Below are 20,531 nucleotides of genomic sequence, written 5' to 3' on the forward strand. Positions count from 1 at the left end.
ATTCTACGCTGAAACCATCTGGTCCTGGGCTTTTTTTGGTTGGGAGACTTTTAATGACTGTTTCTATTTTGTTAGGGGTTATTGGACTATTTAAATAGTTTATCTGGTCTTGATTTAACTTAGGTATGTGGTACCTATCCTGACAAGTCAGAATACCTTTCTTCTTCAAGTTGTAGATACTCAGGATACCTCCCTTCTTAGGTGTAGAAATAGCCTAACATCCCAGCAAGTCAAGATATCTTTCCCTCTGGATCTGTAACACTTGCACTCCCATGGATGTCATCAAAGATGGAATATAAAGTTGAAGTAGCACTAACCACCTCCTCTTATATAAAACCTGTGTAAAGTAAATCAGTATGAAGAATAGGGTCTCAAAAGCAAGCCAAATAGTCAAAGGTCAAAGACAGCCCATGCTCACATTGTTAAGAGTCTCACAATCAGTCCAAGCTATCTATACAAATATGCAGAAGGCCTAGTTAAGTCCCATGCGAACTCATTGGTTGGTAGTTCAGACTTTGTGAGATCCTATGAGGCCCAGTTTGTTGATTCTATGAGTTTTCTCCTAAAAGCTTCCTCATTCTACAGCAGGAATGCCCAAGCTCAGTCTAATGTTTGACTGTGGGTCTACATATCTGTTTCCATCATTTACTGGATGAAGCTTCTCTGAAGACTATTGGGTTAGGTACCAATCTATGAATATAAAGGAATATAATTGGGCATCATTATATTGGCATTTTTTTCTCTGGTCATGTTTGGTTCTATCCTAGGTCTCTGGAACATTCAATCTCTAGATCCTGGTACCACAGGCACTGTCAGGTGTGAGGTAACTATCATGGCATTCTTCTCAGGCTGGACCAATCATGGGTTTGCCACTCCAACAAATTCTGTGTTCCCCATACCAAAAAATTTCCCACAGGCTGGGCAGACTGTATAACAAAGGTTATGTGGCTAGTGTCCAAAATTCGTCCACTGAAAGTCTTGCCTGGTCACATTTAGCATATTCAGGCTACATATCTGCTAATGCTATGTGTTTTACTTTTGGTCATCCTTGAAGATTTCTGGGAGTTTCCCTTGCCCCATGTTTCTACCTTACCTTGAAATGCCCGCCCCCCCCATTTCCAGTCATCTCTTTCAATGCTCTTCTTCTCTATCCCCACCAACTCTCCATTCCCACCAACCCAATTCTTCATGTACCCTTCCCCATTCAACCACAGTCTACCCATGAAATCTCTTCTATTTCACCTTTGCAAGGGGATCCAAGTGCCCTCACCTTGAGCCCTCCATGTTACTTAGCCATCCTGGGTCTGTGGATTATGGTAGGATTATTGTGTACTTTACAGCTAATATCTACTTACAAGTGAGAACATACCACATTTGTTATTTTGAGTGTGGGTTATCTCACTCAGGGAGATGTTTTTCTGGTTCTCTCTATTTGTCTGCAAGTTCCATGATATTTATTTGGTGGGTGGCATTTGTTTATTTTTTTGTATTGAATTATCTCATTATTTTTGGGATGTAACCTTCTTGGTCATGGTGAATGATCTTTTGGATGTGCTCTTTGCCTTAGTCTGTAAGTAATTTATTGAATATTTTTGCATCTATGTCCATAAGCGATAATGATCTATAATTCTCTTTTTTTGTGTGTCTTTATGTAGTTTGAATATCTCAATTTTAAATATAGGATAATTTGAGAAGTATTGGCATGAGCTCTTCTTTGAAATCCTGGAAGAATTCTGAACTGTAACCATTTGGACCTGGGCTTTTGATTGGGAGACTTTTAATGGCTGCTTCTATTTTCTTAGGTGATATAGGTCTATTTAAATTGTATTATCTGAACCTGATTTAATTTGGAAGTGATATCTATCAAGAAATTTGACCACTTTTAGATTTTACAATTTTGTGGAGTATAGGTTTTTGAATCATGACCTAATGATTCTCTGGTTTTCCTAAGTACATTGTTCTGTCCCCTTTTCAATTCTGATATTGTTAATTGGGATATTCTCTCTCTGGCTTGTAGTTAGTTTGGATAAGGGGTTGTTTGTCTTGCTGACTTGCTCAAAGAACTAAGTCTTGTTTCATTGATTCTCTGTTGTTCTCTATGTTTATTTTTTTTATTGATTTCTGCCCTATTTTATTGATTTTTTCCTGCCCTCTACTCCTCTTGCGTGAGTTTCTTCTATTTGTTCTCAGGCTATCAGTTGTTTTGTTAAGTTGTTAGTGTGAGACCTCTCCAAATTATTTATGAAAGCACTTAATGCTATGAACTTTCTTCTTTGCACAGCTTTTCTTTTTTTCCCATAAGTTTGAGTATGTTGTGCATTCATTTTCATTGAATTATAGGAAGGCTGAATTTCTTCCTTTATTTCTCTCTTTACCCAGTGGTAATTAAGTAGACAATTTTTCAGTTACCATAAGTCTGTGGGCTTCCTGTTGTTTCTGCTTTTATTGAAATACTGCTTTAGTCCATGGTAGTCTAATAGAATGCAAGGGGTTATTTCACTTTTCTTGTATCTGTTGAGATATGCTTTGTGATCAGGTATATCGTCAGTTTTGGAAAACATTCCATATGGTGCTGATAAGAAAGTGTACTATTTTGTGTTTGGCTGAAATGTCCTGTGAGTCATAATGTCTGTTAGTTCCATTATTTCTCCATTTAAATTTGCCTGGATGATCTGTCCATTGATGAAAGTGGAGTATTGAACTCTTCCACTATCAATGCATGAGGGTCAATGTGTGATTTAAGGTTCAGTAGTGCTTCCTTTACAAGTATGGGTGCCTTTGTGTTTGGGGCATAGATAATGAAAATTTAGAAGTCGTCTTGATGATTATTTCCTTTGATGAGTATGAAGTGTCCTTCTCCATGTCTTTTGATTAATTTTTTATTAAAGTCTATTTTGTTACATATTAGAATAACTACACCAGTTTGCTGGGCCATTTGCTTACAAAATCTTTTTCCAACCCTTTACTCTGAGGTAATGTCTATCTATTGTGGAATATTAGCTTAAGATGTGTTATATTCATTTATAGTGGAATATTTGTTTAATGATGCAAAGAAGTGTTGCATTCATTTATGTTGCATTTGTTTAACTCTGTAAAGCTGTATTACTTTGCATGTGCATAACACCTGATTGGTCTAATATGATGATATTTTATTTGTGCTAAAATGTGGTTTTATGTATGTTAATAAATAAAGTTGCCTGGGGGTCAGAGCTAATAGCAAGCCATAGCAGAAGCTGGGTGGTGGTGGCACACACCTTCAATCCCGATCACATGACAGGCCTATCACTGTCTGTTCAGGATACAGCCAGCATGGAGACACATGCCTTTAATCTCAATACCAACCATAGAGACCTAGAGGTCTGTATACACAGGCAGTGATGAGGAGGTCATGTGGTTGGGTTTACAACTAATAAGAAGGCAGAACAGAAAGTCCACAAAAAGACAGGCAGACAGGAAGTAGGCCTCTTTCTCAGGGGAAGGACAGCAGCAGTGAAAGGTAAGAAGGTGGTTTTAAGTATCAGCTCTTAGCTACTGCTGTAACCTCTTGGGCTTTTAACTCTGCATTTGGCTCTGTGTTTCTTATTTAATAACAGTCTAATATAGAGCTGAACTGAATGGCCAGTAGCTAAGCAGGAGAGAGAAATGGGTGGGACTTGCATGACAAGAGAATAAATAGTAAAAGAAGAGCAAGGAGAGAGGAGTGAGAAAAGGAGAATGAGAAGAAGATGCCAGGAGTCAGCCACCCAACCACTCAGCTAGCCAAGGAGTAAGAAGGAAAGAAAGATTAGAATAAAGAAAAGTAAGAAGCCCAGAGGTAAAATGCACTGAAAGAGAAACAGGATCATTTAAGTTAAGTTAGAAAAGCTGTCTAGAAAGAAGCCAAGCTAAGACCAGGCATTCTAAAGTAAGAATAAGTCTCAGTGTAGTTATTTGGGAGCTGGACAGCAGGCCCCCAAAGTTAAAAACAAACAAACAAACAAACAAACAAACCATACCTATTTTTGATTTTGAATTGTGTTTCTTGTATGCAGCATAAGAATAGATCTTGTATTCATGTTGACTCTGTTAATTTGTGTCTTTTTCTTGGGGAATTAAATGCATTGATATTGAGAGATATCGATGAGTAATGATTACTAATTTCTCTTATTTTGTTGTAGTTGATGATGGTGGTGTGTGTGTGTGTGTGTGTGTGTGTGTGTGTGTGTGTGTGTGTGTGTGTGTGTGTGTATGTGTGTGTGTGTATGTGTGTGTGTATTCTTTGGGTTATGTTGGTCTGGGGTTCTTTATTGCTTTTGTTTTTTGTTTTTGAGGGGGTTCCTAATGTTTACTCCTTCTGGGTGTTGGTTCTTCTTTGTGTTCTAGATCTTTAAGATGTGCCGTTGTGTTGTTCATCTCTCTCTCTCTCTCTCTCTCTCTCTCTCTCTCTCTCTCTCTCTCTCTTTCTCTTTGTAGGCACATAGTGCGATAAAGTTGATTCTTAGAACTGACTTAATTGTGCCTCATAGGATTGGGTATGTTGTATTTTAATTTACATTAAATTATTAAATAGTTGTTAATTTCCTTCTTCATTCCTGTCTTGATCTTATTTTTATTAAATAATGGGATGTTCAGTTTCCATGAGTTGATATACTTTCTGTTGCTGATGTCCAGATTTAATTTGTAGTTGTCAGATGGGATGCAGGGTGTCATTTCAATTAGTGTGTCTTGGTTGAGCTTTACTTTGTGTCAAGATACATAGTCAATTTTCAAGGAAGTTTTGAGTTGTTGAGGGAAAAGTGTATGCTTCTGTGTTACAGATGAAATGCTCTATAAATACCTTTTGGGTCAATTTTTTATGACATCATTTATCTCCAGCATTTATCATTTTAGTTTTTGTCTGGATGATATGTTTATTAGTGAGAGTATGTGAAAGTCAATATATGATTTTAGCAGTAGTAGTTTCTTTGCTTGTTTGTTTGTTTGCTAAATTAACTTGGATGCCCTTGTGTTTGATGCATAAATGCTTGCAATATTGTCTTGGTGGATTTTTACTCTGATTAATTTTTGTTTAAAATCCATTTTGTCAAATATTAAAATATCTCTACCTGCTTACATCTTTGACCCATTTTCTTGCAATATCCTTTTTCCATCCATTTGTCCTGTAGAGATGTCTATACTTGTTGGTAAGGTGTGTTTCTTGTGTGCAGCAGAAAAAAGGACACTTGTAGATGAATTTCTAAACAGTCTTTTAAATAAGAAACAGAGAGCCAAATACAGAGGTAATAACCGAAGAGATCAGAGCAATAGCCATGACTAGCCTTAGCTTACTACCACTTTGTAGCATCCACAGAAAGAGCTTCTTCCCATCTAACCCATATTTTTATTGCCTTTCTCTTCTACCTTCTCATTGGCTCTAAGCCTAGCCACATGACTTTCTCATCACTGCCTGTCTATACAGACCTCCAGGTCTCTATGGTTGGTATTAGGATTAAAGGCTCATGTCACCACACTTGGCTTTGTCCTTGACAGATAGAGTCTCTGCCTGCCATATGATTGGATTAAGGGCATGTGCTACCACTGCCTGACTTCCGTTTTATGGCTGTTTGATCTCTGATCCCCAGGTAACTTTATTTATTAACATACAAATAAAATATCACATTTCAGCACAAACTATCACCACAGACACATTGTCTAATCCAGTATGCTAATCTGTCTTTTTATTGAGTAATTGAAATCATTAATGCTGGGAGATATCAATGAGCTGTAGTAGTATTTGCTCCACCCATGACCTTGGGCTACAAGGCCCAAAGAATGTGGTGCTTCTTGCTGTTGTACCTGACTTCTTAAAAGAAAAGGGAGAAGGATCACATGCCCCTTCTCCCTGCTGCCTGACAGGTGGATTTGCTCTTTCTTAGAATAGAGGACAACTTTAGCCATTTACTCTGTTTTGTATTCGTGAGTGTATTTCCTCAATTTACTGTAATAAATTTACCTGATATTCCTTAAACAGACACCCATGGATTTATTGAATTATCTGGCAACCAATTTGTTTCCAGTCCAAAATGGAGCTTTATCTAGTATTTGTCATAAATCTACATATTCTTCTCTTCCAGAGGACTACAACTGCAAGGTAGAGGTCGATTTGACATCTTATGGCAGAGCAATAGTGTGCTACCACCCTTCTGTGGACATCCCCTATGAACATATCAATCCTATTTATTGATTGATAAATCAATAATATATTACCAGATATTTTGCATAACAATGAAGAAACATATGAACAAGTGCTGAAAACTAAATTAGAAGAGCAAAGTGAACAACTTGAGCAAGGACCCAGGAGCCAGGTGTTCTTCATCACAAAGCATCTCTGGCACCCACATTGGCAGTATCACAGATGTTGTAAGAAACTGAATCCTCCCAAAGACAGGTGACTGCTCTTGATTTTCCAAGCATCATAAAAGTTTTGCTTTGTGTCTTATTTGCCAGCTGAGAAAATGCAAATGGTGTATTGATTAATATGTTACACAGGAAAACAATAAAAATACCCTTTCCTATAAAAAAAGGAAGGAGAGGTGGCTCAGTGGTTATGAGTACTGACTGATGTTCCAGAGGAACCAGGCTCAATTTCAAGGTTGTTCAGAGTCTGATCACAGCAGGATAAATAAATAAGTAAAAAGAAAGAAGGGACCATGTGACCCCTCTCCCTTTTCTTTTAAGAGATCCTGTACAACAGTAAGAAGCCCTGTCTCTTTTGGGCCTTCTAGCCCAAGGTCATGGGAAGAGCAAATACCACTACAATGAGCAGTGTTCATTGATTCCTTTTATTTTGTTGTAAAGGTGTGGGCTTATTTCTCCCTCATTGGATTTTCTGGTCAGGGGTTATTTACCCCTTATGTTTTCTTGTTTAACCTCTATAGATGGAAATTTTTACTCTAGTGGCCTAGAGCTGTATTTGTGATACTGCTTAAATTTAGTTTTATCTTGAAATATCTTTTTCCATTTTTGTGATTGTTAGTTTTATAATAGTCTGAGTTGGCATTTTTTATCTTTAGCATTTGTAAAACACCTGTCTAGGTCTTTCTGTCTTTCAGAGGAGTCAGGTGTTATTTTAATGGGTCTGTATATATAGTTTGGTTTTTGTTTTGTTTTGTTTTCTTTCCCTTGTAGCATTTGATATTCCTTTATCATGTGTGTTTACTGTTTTGAATATTGTGTGTCATAGGGAATTTCTTTTCTGGTCCTCCCTGTCTATTTGGTGTTCTTTATTTTATAAGAATTCCTTATATCTTTATGTTAGGAAATGTTTTTCTAAATTTTATTCAAAATGTTTTCTGTGCCTTGGATCCAGGCTTCTTCTCCTTCTTCTATTCCTATTATGGGGAGGGGCTCCAAAAGAGCCTGACCACACAGCTGCCATGACAGGCCTGCAGTCCCAGGCATAGCTTCTGTGACGGGCTTACTGGCAGGCAACACCCAGATCCAGGAAAAGCCATAAGCTGACACCACCCAGAGATCCACCCAGGGATGGGGAAGTACCTAACATCCCAAACAATCCAACCATTAGATACTAAGGTGGCCAGATGTCCCTGAGTCTAGCACACATCTATTTTTGTTTTACAGATACCCCTAGACAAATGTCAGCCAATCAGGATCCTGAACCCAGAAATCCTGTCACCTCAACCTCTGTTATGATAAAAACTCTACCCAACCTGTGCTTGGGGTTCTCTGCTCTCACCACTGTGTCAGACAGACAGAGAGACCAAGTCCTAGTGCTTGAAATAAAGGCTCTTTGCTTTTACATATAGGATTTGGTCTCTGTGGTCGTCTTTTGGGGGTCCCTGCAATCTGGGCATAACAATTGGGGGCTCATCCGGGGTCCTTCAATCCCACTAGGATAACCCCCCATAGAGCCTGGAGCTGGCTGGTATATTCAAGGCCAGACCCTGTGTTGGGAACCTCAGGATGAAGACTTTATGGTTCAGAGCTGGTAGGAGCCAGTATGGGCCTTGAAGAGTTCAGAGCATGCCTGCACCAGATGGGGGCTGGTGGAGAACTGCCCTTCCAGGGTCACAGCCTAGGAGTGGCCTACAGGTCTGGGGGCCCAGCTGGGGCATGGAGTCAATTTCAGTTTGCCACTCTAATGTGCTTGAGAATCTGGGGTTAATAACAATATTTTGTCTCTATGCTGTGTTCCTTACTCATCCATTCTAATGTGTGGCACACCCATGACCTGCCCTGGTGGCTGCCCACCAAACCTGAGGGAGGATTGCCTCCTAGGACAGAGTGGAATGTCACTGCCTATGGTTGTTAAGCTGGGATCGGCTGTGTTATAATGCCGTAGCATTCGGATTCAATAGATTATAAATATTTGTCATCCCTTAAAAGGGTTAGTTATAAATTATTATTGGTTAAAAAGAACTGCCAGATTCAGATGCTTCATTTTGTTACAGTGTTGATGAAAATTTAGAATTATTTTGTTATGGTATATGCATGAATTTCTGTTCTTGTTTAAAATAGTGTAACTTTACAATATATTCTAGGCTACTGATGGAAATCACAAGAAAGTCTTTGGTAAGAGTTTCTATGTTTAAAAAGGAAAGGAAAAGCAGAATATGTCTGAAGTAAATATCTGAGAAATGTCTGAACAGACTGAGTGTACATGGGACATGGTAGAAGGTCAGAGGGGATGTATGTTTGTTGTGGTTCCTTATTCCTGCAAATATTAAATTTAAAAGTTAATTATGGTTGGTTTCCATTTTAAAATTAGCTGATGATTCTTCAAAGTGTTTATGTTAAAAATGGATACATATATGTATGTGTATGTGGATACATATGTGACTTGGATAATTATATGTGTAAATGCAAGCAAACTTTAACTGTATGTATGCATATGTAAGTTGGATCCAACTGTGAGTATGCATGCACGTAATTATTGTTTAGAAAAACATATTTTAAACAGCAACCACGAAGCTTTCCTCCATCTTGGCTGGTGATCTCATGGGCAGACATGTGGCTGGCAGTCATCTTTTACTAAGGTTATAAATATCTGATCAGGTTAACCAAAACTAACTTCGAGATTTATACCTAAGTATTTATGTCTTTGCTAAGTATTCAACAGCAAGCCTTTAGAAAATTTAAATAGATGGCAACATATGTTTGATAAATAAGGTATTCAATAAATATATTAAAACTGTACTATCACTGAAGTGGCTTTGCAACCCAGAAAAAGTACAGTGCCCCTTTCTTCGAAGGCAGCTGAGCAGCCAGTGGACTGATTGCTTCTGGTGTGCAGCAGAACAGCAGCTGGAACAGTTATTCTTGAAAGAATAACTAGGTTGACAGATTCTAACCTCTCAATGTTAGACTGGCATTTAAAAAAAGAGATGAAGCCACCCACAAGCTGAGAAGAATGGGATGCTGTGATGAAGCTACCCACAAACTGAGAAGAAGCTGAATTCCAAAAACGCCAGCAATTTCCAGAATTTAAAACCCTGAATCATGACAGGACACTGGTGGAATTCAAGTTTATCTGGTACGTGAAATGCTCCCACAGAATGTGGGACTGAGCTATAGACTTTGAGTACATCGTGCTTCACAAATGAGTCTGTCAGATATGCTAAGTCTGTAGGCCAAAGATGATGCCCCAATGTTGCAAAGAAACCTCGTGTGTTTGTCCAGGCACTTGGCTGTTTCTGTCATAAATCATTATTTAGAAGTCCCTTGTTTGCACTTCCTATTTACTAGATAATGTTATTTCCTTCTTTGTTCTCTGAGGGAGTTGAAGATTAGATAGTTATAGTTTTCTTTGTTAATAAATTCAGAAAAGAAAAGCACTACGAGGTGTTAAGTGTATAAGCTTGAAAGACATTATAAGATAGTTTTCTGTTGGTAATACAAGATAGGATAGAAAGTGAATTAGGTACATTTTTGACTCACCAAAATAGAATAGATAATAGAATATTTTCACTGAATTTGTCAAACACAAATGGACTAGACATTGTTGATGTATTTATTGCTTGTTTATATTGTATATATTTATTGTACTTTATATAATTTCTATATTAGTTATAACTTTTTAATTTTTTATTATAGGAAGGGAATATGTGGTGATATTTTGTTAAATAAAGCTTGGCTGGAGATCAGAGGAAAAAGCCAGCCTCTATAGTAAACAAAAGCCATGCAATGTTAGCACACACCTTTCATACTATTACCTGTCAGGCAGGGATCTGTCTGGATCTCTGTGAGTTCAAGGCCACACTAGGGAACAGAGCCAAGCATGGTGACACACGCCTTAAATCCCAGCACCAACCATAGAGGTCTGGAGTTCTGTCCAGACAGACAGGAAGTGACAGAGCTGGGCAGGAAGAGGAAGTGATTTAGCCGGCCTGTGGGAGCCAGTGAGAGAAGAGAAGAGAAAGGCATAAAAACGTGAATGTACAGGAAGAGGCTCCCTTTGGAAGCCGTGGAGTTGGTGAGGTGAGGTGAGCTTGCGGTGTGTCCTATTCCTCTGATCTTTCTCTCAGGCTTTAACCCAAATTTCTGGCTCTGTGTTTTTATTTAATAAGACTGTTTAGAAATTCATCTACATAGTCTTATATATTTAACTTGGACCACTTGTACAAGTCAGAAAACTAAACAGAGATATTCGTTCTGATTTCTTCATTTATAGATTGGCTTTCCTTTTTTTTTAAATGTATTTTTTCATATTCTTTCCTCAGCCATCTTCTTCCCGATCATCTTCACTTCCCTACCAACCAAGTGTATGCTATTTCTTTCTGTCTCAGAGCAAAAACAAAAACAAAATAAATGAAAACACAAAGCACAAAAACTCCATTTGATGCTGGCCAATTATTTGTAGGACTGGGGTGTGCCCTAGAAAGTGCTTTGTGTACCCTGTAACACTCCACTGGAGAAAGCTTATTTTCTCTTTCCCAGCAGGTATCAATTGCCAAAAGCTTCTTGCCTAGTGATAGGATTTTTCTATACAGTTTCCTGTATTCATATATATTATTAAGTTATTTCAAGTTTATGGAATGTTATAATTTGATGAATAATGATATTTAACGTTATAATCAGGGAAGTCAGCATTTCTATCTGAAACTTTTTTAAAATTTCTTGATTAATGAATCAATGACAATAATTATGGGGTACAGATTTATGTCAAATGTGTGTGTGTCTCTCTGTGTGAATACTGATCAAAGTTGAGAAATTCACATTTCTTTCTCATATGTCTTATATGCTAGCTTACAGATTTACTTTACACATTAAATATATTGCATAGGACAGAAACCCAGTTTACTTTCCTTGTAATGAATTTAGAAGATGCTATGTCATCTCAGTCAATGTTGTATGTTGCCATATTGCCCATCACTCCTCTAAATGTGCCTGTGCTAATACCTAGCAAATTATAATAGGGCATAAATTATTACTTTCTAAAATACCCAGTAAAACCCTAATCATTCATAATTCTGGGGATCATCCACCTTGTAAAATTAGCTATATAGATTGGATTGGGTAATAATTTCTGAAGAGTCAATAAGGACATATTTTTGGCTGTGCAGGTTGTGTGGTCTCTGTCACCATTTTTGAAGTATGTCAATGTACAGAGAGAGCAACAGAGAGGAATCATTGAATGTGGCTCTTTGGTTATAGTATACCGATTCCTTTCCTTAGACAGCACTTTACACAAACTTTCCCTCTTAGTGAAAATATGCTAAATATGACTAGAGACAAATCTACTTATAAATACTATGATTTGTTGTGTGTGTACAAAATACACTTGCCAACATGCTAAAATGCTGTGAACACTTATATATCTCTTAGTGATAAAAGAAATTTCCATATTCTTTTAGTTATTGTATATTTAGAAACTTTAATCTTATTTCTACTCATTATTCACAGAATAAAGGTGTTTAGGAGGTGAAATTGAAATTGTATAACAATGTTTGGGGTGGACATGATATAAACAAGGATTGTGTTTAACAACATATACATCTAAATGTGAAATTGTAATAAAATTAGGTTATGCTAGTTTCAAATATACTTCTCCTTCTGTCAGGATTTTAGGAAGAAATTAATTTATCTTGGTCCTCAGATGGTGAGACATTGAAAAGCAATTGACAGTAACAAATGATTGTGTCAAAACAAACAGCATGTCTATTAAGGTGAGCTTGAAGCCAGTAACACAGAAGTGCACAGAAAAGAAAGACAACCTGATAGACATGCTCCATATTAGGAGACTGAATCACTGGCATGAAAATGAGAAAAACTGATGAAGCTATAGATCCAAATATAAGTGGCAGCCACACCTGAAAAGAGAAAAAAAATTAAGCTTATTGAGGGCATGCTAAGTTCCTATGACAAAAGAACATTATATTTGTTACAGAACCAATAGGAAGTGAGTGCATACATATCTTCAAAAATTTTAGAGTAGGTAGTCCTGGTATTAGCTAGTCAAAAATTAATTTATTGAAGATAATATATCATGAAAATGTGTGGCGAATTTTGTTGTACCCTAACAAAATATGTCTGAAGATTAGAGAACAGAACAAGTCACTAGATTAAACATAGAGGCCAGGCAATGGATGCATACACCTTTAATCCTAGCATTCAGGAGGCAGAGATACAGCTGGATCTCTGTAAGTTCAAAACCTCCCTGGTTTACATGAGATTGATTCAGTCTAGAAGAGAAACAGAGCCAGCCAGTGGTGGCACACACCTTTAATCCCAGTATGTAGGATTCACATGCCTTTAATCCCAGCACTTGAGATTTCATGCCTTTGCTATCAGTACTTGGAATGCACACAGGCCTTTAGTCCCAGTACTAGGGAGGTTGAGAAAGGAAGTGACATGTCTGGGTAAGGAGGCAGAAACTAAATTTTTTTGGCTAGAGGACTTTTGGCTTGGAACGTTTTTTGGCTGAGGACTCAGAGGCTTTCAAACAGAGAATTTCTGGAGTTGGCAGGTGAGATATGGCAATGGCTTGTTCCTTTATCTCTCCATCTCTCAGTATTTACCCCAATATCTGGCTTTGGGTTTTTTATCAAAAGACCAATTAGAAATCATGCAACAAAAAATGTCATTGTGGCCGGGCGGTGGTGGCGCACGCCTTTAATCCCAGCACTCGGGAGGCAGAGCCGGGCGGATCTCTGTGAGTTCGAGGCCAGCCTGGGCTACCAAGTGAGTCCCAGGAAAGGCGCAAAGCTACACAGAGAAACCCTGTCTCGAAAAACCAAAAAAAAAAAAAAAAAAAAAAAAAATGTCATTGTGAACTTACATATTTACATACAGTGCATTTGAATTACTACTTTATTCATCCCACTGAGTCATTCTTCACTAAAGTCAGCTCTTTATTTTCAAACAATAGAGAAAAGGGTTCCCTTGTAGAATTGCCATGAACTGAAATAGCAGCAATGCTCTACTATTCGTCATTCCAATGATCTTTTTCTAAATTAGGAAAACAAGTACACATTCACTCATAGCCAAACTTCCCCGTTCCTTATTATCTTAACTTTTTATTAATTTTTTCATTGACTTACTGTAGTGATGTATTTATATGTGTAATGAGTGTTTATACCTAAAATTTTTATACACACAAATAACTATGTTATGTTCTTTTTCTTCCTTTCATTCCTTTTTCCTTCTTGCTTATCTCTTTTCTTCCACAAAATGATTTCCACTTAGCCTTCAAAATAAATGTCTGATTGTCTCTTCTTGCTCTCATTAATCTCTCTCTTTTCAACAAAAGGAGATCAAGGGCATACAAATTGGAAAGGAAGTAGTCAAACTTGAGCTATTTGCAGACAATATGATAGTATGCATAAGTGACCCCAAAAATTCTACCAGAGAACTCCTACAGATGATAAACTCCTTCAGTAAGGTGGCAGGATGCAAGATTAACTCAAAAAATCAGTAGCCTTCCTATATACAAATGATAAATTGGCTGAGAAAGAAATCAGAGAAACATCACCCTTTACAATAGCTACAAATAATATAAAATACTTTGGGCAAACTCTAACTAAGCAAGTGAAAGACCTGTATGATAAGAACTTTAGTCTCTGAAGAAAGAAATCCAAGAAGGTATCAGAAAATGAAAAGATTTCCCATGCTCATGGATAGGTAGAATTAACATAGTAAAAATGGCAATCAAGGTGATATGAGTAGCAGTCCAGTCATCCTTGTTCCACATCTAGTATCCTCCTATGAGTGAGTACATACCATGTTTGTCTTTCTGAGTCTGGGTTACCTCACTCAGGATGATTTTTCTAGATCCATCCATTTGCCTGCAAACCTCATGATGTCATTGTTTTTCTCTGCTGGGTAGTATTCCATTGTGTATATGTATAACATTTTGTTTATCCATTCTTCAGTTGAAGGGCATCTAGGTTGTTTCCAGGTTCTGGCTATTACAAACAATGCTGATATGAACATAACTGAGCAAGTGCTCTTGTGGTATAATTGAGCATTCCCTGGGTATATGCCCAAGAGTGGTATAGCTGGATCTTGGGGGAGATTGATTCCCAATTTTCTAAGAAAGCACCATATTGATTTCCAAAGTGGTTGTACAAGCTTGCATTCCCCCCAGCAGTGGAGGAGAGTTCCCCTAGCTCCACATCCTCTCCAGCATAAGGTGTCTTCAGTGTTTTTGATCTTAGCCATTCTGATAGGCATAGGGTGGTATCTCAGAGTTGTTTTGATTTGCATTTCCCTGATGATTAGGGATGTTGAGCAATTTCTTAAATGTCTTTCAGCCATTTGAGTTTCCTCTGTTGAGAATCCTCTGTTTAGTTCTATAGCCCATTTCTTAATTGGACTGTTGGGCATTTTGATGTCTAATTTCTTGAGTTCCTTATATATTCTGGATATCAGTCCTCTGTCAGATGTGGTGTTGGTGAAGACCTTTTCCCATTCTCTAGGCTGTCGCTTTGCCTTGTTGACCGTATCCTTTGCTCTACAAAAGCTTCTCAGTTTCAAGAGGTCCCATTGATTGATTGTTTCTCTCAGTGTCTGTGCTACTGGTGTTCTATTTAGGAAGTGATCTCCTATGCCAATGTGTTCAAGACTACTTTCTACTTTCTCTTCTAGCAGGTTCAGAGTAGCTGGATTTATGTTGAGGTCCTTGATCCACTTGGACTTAAGTTTTGTGCATGGTGACAATATAGATCTATTTGCAGCCTTCTACACGTTGATATCAAGTTATGCTAGCACCATTTGTTGAAGATGCTTTCTTTTTTCCATTGTATAGTTTTGGCTTCTTTGTCAAAAATTACATGTTCACAGGTGTTAGGATTAATGTCATCACCAGTGAGGCTACCTGGAAAACAGGACCCCAAGAAAGACACGGGGATTGCCCAATGATAGAGAAATGGATGAGATCTACATGAACAGCCTGGACATGAGTGAGGGTAATGAAGGGTGAGGTTCAAGGGAAAGAGAGCTTGGGGGAGCGGGAGATTCCAGCTGGATCAACAACAGAGAGGGAGAACAAGGAATAGGAGACCATGGTAAATGAAGACCACATGAGAATAGGAAGAAGAAAAGTGCTAGAGAGGCCCACAGAAATCTACAAAGATACCCCCACAATAGACTGCTGGCAATGGTCGAGAGACAGCGTGAACTGACCTACTCTGGTGATGGGATGGCCAAACACCCTAATTGTCATACTAGAAACCCCATCCAATGACTGAGGGAACTGGATGCAGAGATCCATGGCTAGGCCCCGAGTGGAGCTCCGGGAGTCTAATTAGCGAGAAAGAGGAGGGTTTATATGAGCAAGAATTGTTGAAACCAAGGTTGGATAAAGCACAGGGACAAATAGCCAAATGAATGGAAACACATGAACTATGAACCAATGGCTGAGGGGCCCCCAACTGGATCAGGCCCTCTGAATGGGTGAGACAGTTGATTGACTTGATCTGTTTGGGAGGCACCCAGGCAGTGGGACTGGGTCCTGTGCTCATTGCATGAGTTGGCTTTTTTCAAACCTGGGGCTTATGCAGGGTTGCTTGGCTCAGCCTGGGAGGTGGGGACTGGACCTGCCTGGACTGAGTCTACCAGGTTGATCTCAATCCTCCGGGTAGGCTTTGCCCTGGAGGAGGTGGGAATGGGGGGTAAGCTGGGGGGAAGGGGAGAGGGGCGGTAGGGGGGAGAACAAAGGAATCCATGGCTGATGTGCAGAACCGAATTGTATTGTAAAATTAAAAAAAGAAAAAATAGATATACAATTTTAACAGACTTATAAACCCCAGGAAAACAGAAACAGTCATTAAAAATCTCCCAACAAAAAAAAAATGGCAATCTTACAAAAAGCAATCTACAGATTCAATGTTATCCCTATCAAAATCCCAACACAATTCTTCACAGGCTTGGAAAGAGCCATTCTTAACTTTAAAGGGAAAAACAAAAAACCTAGGAGAGTTAAAAGAATCCTCTATAATAAAGTAACCTCTGTAGGCATCATGATCTCTGACCTCAAGCTCTACTATAGAGCTATAGTAATAAAAACAGCTTGGTACTGGCATAAAAACCAACACATGGACCAATGGAATCGAACTGAAGACCCTGACATTAATTCACATATTTATGAACATATTATTTTTGACAAAGTAGCCAAAACTGTACCATGGAAAAAAAGAAAGCATATTCAACAAATGGTGCTGGCATAACTGGGTGTCAACATGCAGAAGATTGTAAATAGATCCATATCTGTCACTATGCACAAAACTCAATTCCAAGTGGAACAAAGACCCCAACATAAATCCAGTATATATATCAGAACATGATAGAAAAGAAAGCAAGAAGTAGTCTTTAATAAATTGGCACAGAAGACCATTTTCTAAATACAACACCAGTAGCACAGACACTGAGAGCAGCAATTAATAAATGAGACCTGCTGAAACTGAGAAGCCTTTGTAGAACAAAGAACACCATCAATAAGACAAAACAACAGCCTACAGAATGGGAAAAGATCTTCACCAAACCTACATCTGACAAAGGGCTGATCTCCAAAATATATAAAGAACACTAAAAGCTAGACTTCAAATATTGAAAAAACCAGTTAAAAAATGGGCTACAGAGCTTAACCGAGAATTCTCAACAGAAGAATCTCAAATGGCTGAAAGACATTTAAGGAATTATTCAACATCCTTAGTCATCAGGGATATGCAAATCAAAACAACTCTGAGATACCATCTTACACCTGTCAGAATGGCTAAGATCAAAAACACTGAGGACAGCTTATGTTGGAGAGAATGTGGAGCAAGGGGAATACTACTACACTGTTGGTGGGACTGCAAACTTGTACAGCCACTCTGGAAATCAGTATGGCAGTTTCTCAGAAAATTGAGAATAAGTCTTCCTCAAGACCCATCAATACCACTCTTGGGCATATACCCTAGGAATCCTCAACCTTACCACAAGTACACATGCTCATCTATGTTCATATCACCATTATTTTCAATAGCCAGAACCTGGAAACAACCTAGAATCCCCCTCAACTAAAGAATGGATAAATAAAATGTGGTATATATACACAATGGAGTACTACTCAGCAGAAAAAAACAATGACATCATGAGGTTTGAAGGCCAATGGATGGAACTAGAAAAAATCATCCTGAGTTAGCCCAGACTCAGAAGGACAAACATTGTATGTATTCACTCATAAGTGGATACTAGATGTGAAGGAAGGGATGTCTGGACTGCAACCCACAGCTCCAGAGAGGCTAGCTAGCAGGGAAAGACTATAGGAAGGACATATGGACGGCCCTTCAATAAGTGGAGGAGATCTACATGGGTGGACTGGGAGTGGTGGGGTAGTGGAGGGCAGGGAACAGGACATGAGAACATAGGGAAATGGGAGGGTCGAGCTGGAACAGGGATAGAGTGGGAGGGCTAGGAGGGAGATACCATGATAGATGAGGACATCATGGAAATAGGAAGAGGCAGTGTGCTGGGGATGCTCTCAGGTATCCACAAGGATGACCCCACCTTGGACTGCTGGCAGTGGTATAGATGGTCCCTGGACTGGTCTACTCTGGTGACCAGTCTAGTGAATACCCTAACTGTCATCATAGAGCCTTTGTCCAGTGACTGATGGAGGCAGATGCAGAGATCCATGGCCAGGCACCAGACTGAATCCAATTGATGAGGGAGAGGAGGGATTCTGCAGGTGGGGGACTTTGGATCATGATGGGAAGACGTGCATTGATGACTGGCCACACTAGTGGAAGCCCTTGAACTGTCGACTAGTGACCGTGGGGCCCCCATGGGACTGGACTAGGCCCTCTGGATAAGGAAGATGGTTGTTTGGCTTGAACTGTTTTGGGGGCACCCAGGCAAGGGTACTGGATCTGTCCCTGGTGCATGGGCAGGCTTTTGGGAGCCTGTTGCCTGTGGTGTGATGCCTTGTGTAGCCTTGGTGCATTGGGGAGGGGCTTGGACCTGCCTAGGCTCAGTGTGCTGGACTCTGCTGACTCCCTATGGGTGACTTTGATTTGGGGGATGTGAGGATGTGGGGTGGCTAGGGAGGGAGGTCAGGAATGTTGGAGGAGGAAGGAGGGGGTATCTGTGGGTGGTATGTAGAGTGAGTAGAAAATTTCTTAATAAAGAAAAATGAAAAGAAAAAATAAAAGAAATTCACTGAGACCCTTAGATTAGTGATACTGGAATAAAAATATCTGTCAATGTGTCTTAAGCCGGGAGTGAGGGCTACAGAAAGTCCCACATAGGAATTGTCTCAAATGCTAACATTTGAAAGAAAAATAGTAAATGGAGATGAGATATACTCAAACTGTAGACTGTGTTTTTCATTAAAAAAAGAAGAATAATCAGTTTTGATCTTGCACTTGCCTTGATGTATGTTGTTCCTTTATTCCAATCAAATTTGATAATATGTTTCAATTATTGCCTCATTGTTAATGAAATATGTATTAATTATTCATAGAAATAAAATGACGTGTGCTATTTTAAAAAAAACTCTGACTTTTAGGCATTATCATTTTTTTTGATCCCATTTCTATGTTTATTTTCTTTATGTGCATATGTACAAATACATATTTTAACAACATAAATGTGATTTCTGACCTTAAATGCAATTAAGTACAATATTACATTTATTGATAAAAATGTGCAGTTATCCTTTCATTTCTTTAACTAAGCCAAAATTTCCTATTGTATCTGATTCTCCTTATGTGGTCTCAAATTCAGATTGGAAACACTTTGTTAAGAATTATTGTGTGTATATTTCCCAGAAAAAGTTTTCTGTAGCTTTCCATATTTTTCTTCTCACTGTTCTTACTCATATATAAAAGAACAGTATTTTTACATGATATTTGAAATGGTTTCTCTTAGTGGTAATAAAGCAAGCATTCCATTACCAAATACCTACTTTTCATGTTGTAGGTCTTTCACCAGGGATTGATCCTAGGACATACGAGAGAACTAGGCTCTTTTTACCTTCAATTCTCTGTGTCAAGAGCAACTTCTCTTGCTTGTCTCTTAAGAAGGTACCATCTCAATTCCTTGTTCTATTTACTTTTCCACAACCGTGTTTCTAAATCTAGTTCTTTCTCATTTTGGAAATGGTTCTGCCTAAATGTATTCTAACATCAGATGGACATAGTTAGATTCTGTGTCTTTCAGATTGTTAATCAGTTTTATACAACATGCCATTATACAGAAGACTCAGTGTTTTCTTCACTAGGAGTGTTTTCTATGTGTCCATTTTATAATATCTGATAACAAATAGGTCCTTAAATATAGGTCTGAACATTGCCCTATTTAACATCTGCTGTTGCTGATTCTTTGCACTATGCTACACAAATAGTGATATCACATTTTTAGATTAATAATGTTTCTAGTTTGGACACACATCACACTGAAATACTCCTTGCTGTTGAGTAATCCTCTTGTACACAATAAAGATTTTTCACTAGAATTAGATTTATTAAATTCTGATTAGCCAGTCTCCAGGCCAGAATTATAGGCAGAGCAACCAAACTAAGGATGCTGGGAGGAAGAAGAATGGATTCAGGAGAGTCATTAAGAGATGGAGAGAAGTTAAGACGACCATGATGCCATACTAAGAAAAAGTACCAAGTCACATGGCAAAACATAGATAAGAAATATGAGTTAATTTTGTTTAACTGTTAACTATTAACAAGCCTGAGTTGTTGACTGAATATGTATTATTTATATTAAGTCTCAGAGTTGGTTATTTGGGACCAGACAGTCAGGACAGAAAAATTACATCTACAAATAGCACCCAAAATGGGGCATAGATCTACATAAGACCTAAAAAGCTTAAAATGGGGTTCTAGACACAGAAATGCAGCCAAGAGTTGCTTTCTAGTCTCATGTCTCTCATGCTAGCCACAGCACAGAGCTGCATCTCCTGAAAGCTGCCAGCTCACCACGAACTATACTGCAAGGTGGGTTCCTGCAGTCTCTCACCCTGGCCATGAGGTATGCTCTGTGGTAGTTTCCTTCAGTGTCTCATGCTAGCTGCAATATAGAAAAGTATCTCCTAAGACTTGCCCCCAAACACCATGTGTTAC

The 20,531-nt window shown here is 38.5% G+C and overlaps 1 protein-coding gene across 1 annotated transcript in view; it reads right to left on the reverse strand.

Moving 5' to 3' along the window:
* Positions 1–12,041: 12,041 nt before the first annotated feature.
* The window catches only part of LOC128097651 (solute carrier family 7 member 13-like), a 41,726-nt gene continuing 33,236 nt past the window's right edge, over positions 12,042–20,531 (reverse strand). The window contains exon 4 of the mRNA XM_052718310.1: positions 12,042–12,287. Within this exon, the coding sequence (XP_052574270.1) occupies positions 12,042–12,287 (246 nt within the window). The remainder of the gene's footprint in view (positions 12,288–20,531) is intronic.

Source organism: Peromyscus californicus, unplaced genomic scaffold (genome assembly GCF_007827085.1).
Source record: "Peromyscus californicus insignis strain IS unplaced genomic scaffold, ASM782708v3 Scaffold_5__1_contigs__length_169319896, whole genome shotgun sequence".
Lineage (NCBI taxonomy): Eukaryota > Metazoa > Chordata > Mammalia > Rodentia > Cricetidae > Peromyscus > Peromyscus californicus.